A 7,116-nucleotide genomic window follows, 5' to 3' on the forward strand; every position below is an offset into this window, starting at 1 on the left:
ATTTTAAGAAAAGTATTTTTTTTAAGAATCAAACGATTACTTTTAAATGAAAATTGTTTTGAAATTTACGGTGTTACACATACACTAAGGAACTACAGTAATGATGTCAATTTCATATAAGAAAACCGTAGGCTATTAGGCATCATATAATCAGGCAATTGTATCATGCAATCCCTAAAGATCCTTAGCCTATCACTAGCATGTTGTTCTAACATATCACAATATCAAATAACCATATGGTATTTTGGGGTCTACTTACTGGCTCCGACTGGTCGTACACTCTGCATCCTCCTTTAGTATTTTGAAAACCATTTAAAATCATTTTGAAAATCTTTTCCTTAGTTTGAGACTGGATTCACATGAGTGTTCCTCCAATTCACTCAAATCAAGGCTCTGATACATTATTTATTACAAAATGTTTTCAAAATTGTTTCATAACAGAGAATCCCAGAAATCAAAATCATAAAATGTGACGAGGTGCACGATCAAGCCTTTGCCTTCCCGCGATCATCCGAAGTACCTGAAACAAAATTCAAAACTGTAAGACTGAAGCTTAGTGAGTTCCCCCAAAATACCAATACATAACAAATAACACACATAATAACAACATGTAATGGGTCCATAGCTTCACAAACTGGATTACCCCCCCCCCCCCTCGAGCCCACAGTATGAGTCTGACTTGCCTTACAGGCCCACAGCTCACATCTGGCTTGCTCCCGAGCCCACACCATAAGGTTGGTTTGCTCTCGAGCCCACAACCTATGACTGGCTTTCCCCTTCAGTCCTAAGACTGGAATATAAATGATCAACCCTCAGTGTGGGTCTGGCATGCTCGCCTGGCCCTCAGCTCGCATCTGGAATGCTTAGTAGTCCTCGGTATAAGTCTGGCATGCTCTCCCTGGCCTTTGGCTCATATCTAGCTTAATCCAGGGTTTGTTGGTTACCGCATGGAACAGTACAACCTCAACCCTAACCACACAACATGTCGACATGTAACAGCTAAATACATATACAGATAATCAGACAGTATCACAGGTAGTTCTACAGATATACCAGACTAGCATATCAAAATAGCATGCATATCTGAAGTCCTAGCTTCAAAGCATGCTCAAAACCAAGAATGAATCAAGAATAAGCTAGAAATGACCATAAACTCTCTAATGGAGAGATTTAACAAAGGAGTTATCAAGATGGCGACTTTTTACCTCCAAATGGTTGCAAAAACAGTGAAGCTCTCGGATCTAAGGCCTTCAACGCAATCTAACCTCTTCAAGCTTCTAGTTTCCTCCAAAAGAACACAAGATTTACTCTCTAAAGCTCACACACACTCAAGAAAGTAATAAACCACGGCTAGGGTTTCTCTCTGGATAATAAGGTGGTGAGGGAGGCCAGTGAGGGGATTTAAGGTCCTTTAAATAGGGTGCGAACCCTAAAAATTAGGGTTTTCATGCACAACCTAAACCCGTCGAGTTTGGATCCTCCAACTCGTCGAGTAGGTTCCATAATCCACACAACCTTATTAATTTCTACACGATGAGTTGGGGCCTCCAACTCGTCGAGTAGGTCATATGTGATGTACAAAAATTCTTAAAATTCATACATGGGAGTCGGGATGTTAGATCGTTGAGGGAAATTCAAGGGCTTAACCGGTGGGTTTTTTGGTGTATTGGATGGTGGATCACATGGGACGTCATTACTGTTCCGGGTACGGTTTGAAGCATTCGCCAAAGCATGGGTACATAAGGTTGTATAGGGTCTGATAGGCGTGTTTAGTTGGCGAGAGGTTTGGTAGAGATCAAGGTGAAGTTGAAACAACTTTAAGGTGTTTGGTTTTAGTGACTCGAGAAGTTTGGTCGGATACGGGTCGACAATCCAAAGGGTTTCGAGTTTGGTGTAAAAGTTTGGCTTTCAATTTTGACTTGGTTTACATGTTAAGGTGGAGATTGTAGTAAAATGTCGCTTTAAAACTATTTTTAGGTTCTAATATATCAATAAAGCTATAGTGTAGGGGCCATTAGTTTAAATAGCATAAATGATCGCTATTATCTTCATTTAGATAAGACGTACATAAAAGTTTTTTTGTGTTCATTCTCTGTATCACGCATACATACACACACATTTCAAGAACATATAATCTTTGATCATTCTTCGTTTATTTCTTCTACAATTTCTTTTTAATTATCGTTTTATGCTTCCGCAAATTCGCGCTTGTGTGTATATATATATATATATATATATATATATATATATATATATATATATATATATATATATATATATATATATATATATATATATATATATATAGGTTCAAATGTTTTCACTATCTATTGTGTGCCTGTATGATTGATTCTGGACCAATCATTTTATTTATTTTAAGAAAGTAATTAATGTATATTAAATGCTGAAGATGTAATTAATATTCATTATATATTAAACATGTAATATGCATTAATTACTTTCTTAAAATAACTAAAATGATTGGTTCAGAATCAGTCATACATGCACACAATAGATATTGAAAATAAAATAACCTAACCCTATATATATATATATATATATATATATATATATATATATATATATATATATATATATATAGAGAGAGAGAGAGAGAGAGAGAGAGAGAGACCTATAACTTAAGAATCAATATATAGACCAACTTAGTACTTTCTAAGATATCTTTCTCAATGACTTCGATGTGCTTTTTTTATAATCCAATTCTCCATTACATTTACAATCATAGAAAAACTAGATCTTTTTACATTTGTAAACACTTATGTTCATTACAATCGACATCAACGGTCGTCATTGCAGCTGAGTCCCTTGTTAGACGATCTGCAAATTATATGTCATCACTATGGTCCTTTGATCAAGTTCAATCGCTCTCTAGCAAATACATAGTAAGATTCCCATTTTCTTTTATATTATGGTTGGTAGTATGTCACATTCAAGAATTTAACCGATACAGGGAGAAGAGTACACAGCAAGAGCACATACTTTAAAGGAAGTTGTGAAAACGTTAATATACAATGTGGGAAATCCATTGGGAACTCTGGAGCTGGTTGATGAGTTGCAGAGACTCAGGATATCATATCATTTTGAGGATGAAATAAGTGAGGTGTTGGAGATGATTTACTACAATTACTACAAAACTCACAACAAGTGGAATAGCATGGATTTGAACGTTAAAGCACTTGGCTTTCGACTACTAAGACAACATGGTTATCAGGTTCCCCAAGGTAAATTTAATAAATGATCTATATTCGTAGAGAATTGAATGATTCATATTCGTAGAGATTTGAAAGATTTCATTTGTGATCCCGATGCATGCGGTTTAGTTTATATTAAAACAAATATTAAAAGTTTTTTTTTTCTTGATTTTGCTTTTATATTTAGAGATATTTCTCAACTTTAAGGACAAGACTCAAAATCTAAACCCACAATTACTCGAGGATATGGTGGCAACGCTAAACTTGTACGAAGCTTCTTATCATTCATTCGAGGATGAAAGCATATTGGACGATGTCAGAGACTTCACAACCAAATATCTCCAAGAAAATTTAGAGAAATTTGATGGAAATATATCATCGTTAATAACACATGCGTTGGAGCTTCCGTTGCATTGGAGAGTACCAAGGGTAGAGACGAAATGGTTTATGGAAGAATATGAGAAAAGAAGTGGCATAAATCCCACATTGATAGAGCTTGCAAAACTGGATTTTAACATGGTCCAGGCTATCCACATCGAGGATTTAAAACACTCCTCAAGGTATCATATGGGTATATATAAATTACATTATCTTGACTTGTTATGCACTACAAAATAAAGTATCATGATATATAGCTATTGTGTACCCCATGAATATAAGGTGGTGGAGAAATATAAGTTGGGATAAGAAGTTGAGCTTTACTCGAGATCGGTTGGTGGAGAACTTTTTGTGGACTGTTGGTGTTAGTTACCTGCCTCGCTTTAGCAATGGAAGGAGAACCTTAACTAAGGTTAATGCCATAATTACTACTATCGATGATGTCTATGATGTATTTGGTACTTTGGATGAAGTTGAACAATTTACAGATGTCATCAGCAGGTAAATGCTATTATATATATATATATATATATATATATATATATATATATATATATATATATATATATATATATATATATATATATATATATATATAGACTCTTACGATACTTCAGTACGTTACATGCTTAATTGGTTGTTTATTAACTACTGTATATTTGCACAAATTTAATGAGAACTAAAGAAATTTTCTTTCATAGATGGGACCTCCATGCGATAGGAGAACTTCCGGATTATATGAAGATATGTTTCCTTGGATTCTATAACTCGATAAATGAGATTGCATATAACACCTTGACAAACACAGGATTCTTAATCCTTAAACACCTAAAGAAAGCAGTAAGTAATCCTTCTTCTTCGTAACAATATTATGTTGATCAGTTAATTACTAAGGGCATAACACCATGAATACCTTTTCAAATTATATTACGAAATTGATCACCGATTATGTGTATAAAAGAGTTGTAAATTTACAAGATTATCTTTTAGTGAACTCGGACATCACATTTTATAATTAATATTTAATTTTTTCCGGAATAAGATATTAATTATATCAACAAAATGTCATTTTCACATACTAAAACATTAGAAGCTACATATCATTTTCCTAACCAAAAATATTACCAAAAATAGATTTTGTTTTCTTGAGAACACAAATATGACACGCTTCTTTTTGAATAAAAAATGATAAATGGATTTGTCCTTCTGGAAAAGGAAAGATGACCACATTTTTATTATTTTTTTAAATCCAAATAGCAATAAAGAATTAAAGATTCTTTGTCGGGAAATGAATAGGACACCACCCCGTTTCAAAAAAAAAGAGGACACCACCCTCTGTCACCTGTTCTTTATTTCCTTTATTTTTTTATTTTTATATTTTTTTAATGCCAATTTAGGGGTATTTGGCTTAGTTTTTTAGAAGGCAAAAGTCATTTTTGAAAAAATTGCAAAAAATCAGGTTTTTTTGACTTTTTCAAAAAGTTAATTTTCCTTTTATCCAAAATCCAAAAGTAGCTTTTAAAAGTCTTTTGCCGAACATCTTTTATCTTTGTTCTTTTTCTAAAAGGACTTTTGCCCTCTCAAAAGTTAAGCCAAACACCCCCTTAATCTATTTCTAACCTTAAGACTAAATAGAGTGGGGTTGTTAAACTCACTTGCTATGCTCGCTAGTAAGACATAAACACCGCCCCTAGCGCTCGCTAGGGTGGTCGTTATGTCTTTCTCGTTACCATTTTGGTGAGATGAGAGAGAGTGTGTGGGTGAAATCTGATTGCTCCATAGGAGGTTGACCGGATTGCATTAAAAATTTCTCCTTTTTGATTTTAAAGAATTGGAGTGTTAGGAGTGTTACTACTCTTTATCAAATGCTAAGATTAAGTGCTAAATGGAGAAAAATGAGGTGACAATCAAAAAGCTGACATGACAAGGTGTTAGGAGTGTTATTACCACTCCCTTAGCCTAAAGAGTGATGACATACCATTGGGTTGTAAGCCTTTTGATCTTTTCTTTATTTATTAATTTAGAAAAAATGGAAAAAAAAAGTTTATGAATGATTTGTCAAAAAATATCATTACTTGTGAAATATGATGTCAATAACCATTGGTATTACACTCTTACCCGCCCCCCTTTCCTGTGATTTCTATGATTAATTGTTATTTTATTTCCTTTGTGATTTGAATCAAATCCAAATCTTTTATTCTTTTTTAATTCCAACATTGTAGTGGGAAGATTTATGCAAGTCATACCTAGTAGAAGCACAGTGGTACCATAATGGATATACACCCACACTTGAAGAGTACTTGGAAAATGCTTGTGTATCGATATCGGGTCATGTAGTACTCATGCATGTTAAATTTTTAACATCAGTTAGTTTAACCAAAGAAATCCTACAATGCCTGGATATGTCTGGTAATATAGTTCGTTACTCATCATTGATCTTCCGACTTGCTGATGACTTAGGGACATCCTCGGTATGCTCTAGCATTATTCGTATTTTGACTATTTTCCTTTCAACACGTACATTAAATTTGAAAGTGTTTTCAATGGTATATAAAATAAAGACAAAATTACTCGCGGTTGGTCCTATGGTTTCCAAAAACAGACATAGTAAGGAAAATTATAAAACGCACTACACATTATGTCATGTGGTTTCATTTATGGCGTGGTTGGTTTTTTGAAACCATAGGGACCAAGGGCGTACGAGTTTCTATAGTTGTTCTTACTACGCCTATTTTGGAAAACTACAATGACCAATCACGTAATTATGTGTAAAATAAATAAGTTAAACATTATGTTCTCTTCTTTTAAGGATGAAATGGCAAGAGGGGATATTCCAAAATCAATTCAGTGTTATATGCATGAGAGTGGTGCAACAGAAGAGGAAGCTAGAAGGTATATAAAAAATCTAATCAATGAGACATGGAAGAAACTTAACAAGGAACGAGCATGTGTTAACTCTAAGTTTTTACGAGAGTTTATAGACTATGCAACAAACCTGTCTCGGATGGCACTATTCATGTATGCTAAAGGAGACGGGCATGGTCGTCCAGATGTGACTAAATCTTATGTATTATCATTGTTGTTCAATTCATATGAAGGGCAAGAATAGTTTAGAATATGTGTTTTTATTTAAAATGCCAAAGAATCCCACATTTTATGTTGCTAGAAGATCTATGAAGGACATGGAAATTATGATATCTTAACATGCTGTTAATGTTGATGCTACTTTGCAGTTGACTTCTAAGTGATTTTTATGAATCAAATTCGAGGAGTGATTGCACCTCATGCATTTGAAGATTATGCTTCTTGTCTTTGTTTCTCAAACATTGTACATAGGCTTGTGTGTTTGAATCGATGATATGAGGCATCCACTATGGTAATGAATTTTTAGGCCCAAGATATTGACAAGGGTGTTCCAAACATATTTTAGGTTTGACAAAAAAAAGCACTACTAGAATATAGGTCTTTAATGACATGGAATGATTTATGTTACGCATAAGTGTGTGTCCTAAAAATAATGTCATCT

General features: G+C 33.9%; 1 protein-coding gene across 1 annotated transcript; it reads left to right on the forward strand.

The window, feature by feature from the left end:
- The first annotated feature begins 2,649 nt into the window (after positions 1 to 2,649).
- On the forward strand, positions 2,650 to 6,869 carry LOC111887501 (R-linalool synthase QH1, chloroplastic). The gene is made up of 7 exons (XM_023883671.3): positions 2,650 to 2,903; positions 2,972 to 3,242; positions 3,400 to 3,772; positions 3,873 to 4,091; positions 4,292 to 4,430; positions 5,813 to 6,061; positions 6,400 to 6,869. Exons 1-7 carry the CDS (start codon positions 2,691 to 2,693, stop codon positions 6,697 to 6,699), a joined length of 1,764 nt encoding a protein of 587 aa, XP_023739439.1. The 5' UTR covers positions 2,650 to 2,690; the 3' UTR covers positions 6,700 to 6,869.
- The last annotated feature ends 247 nt before the right edge of the window (positions 6,870 to 7,116 follow it).

Source organism: Lactuca sativa, chromosome 6 (assembly GCF_002870075.4).
Source record: "Lactuca sativa cultivar Salinas chromosome 6, Lsat_Salinas_v11, whole genome shotgun sequence".
Classification (NCBI taxonomy): domain Eukaryota; kingdom Viridiplantae; phylum Streptophyta; class Magnoliopsida; order Asterales; family Asteraceae; genus Lactuca; species Lactuca sativa.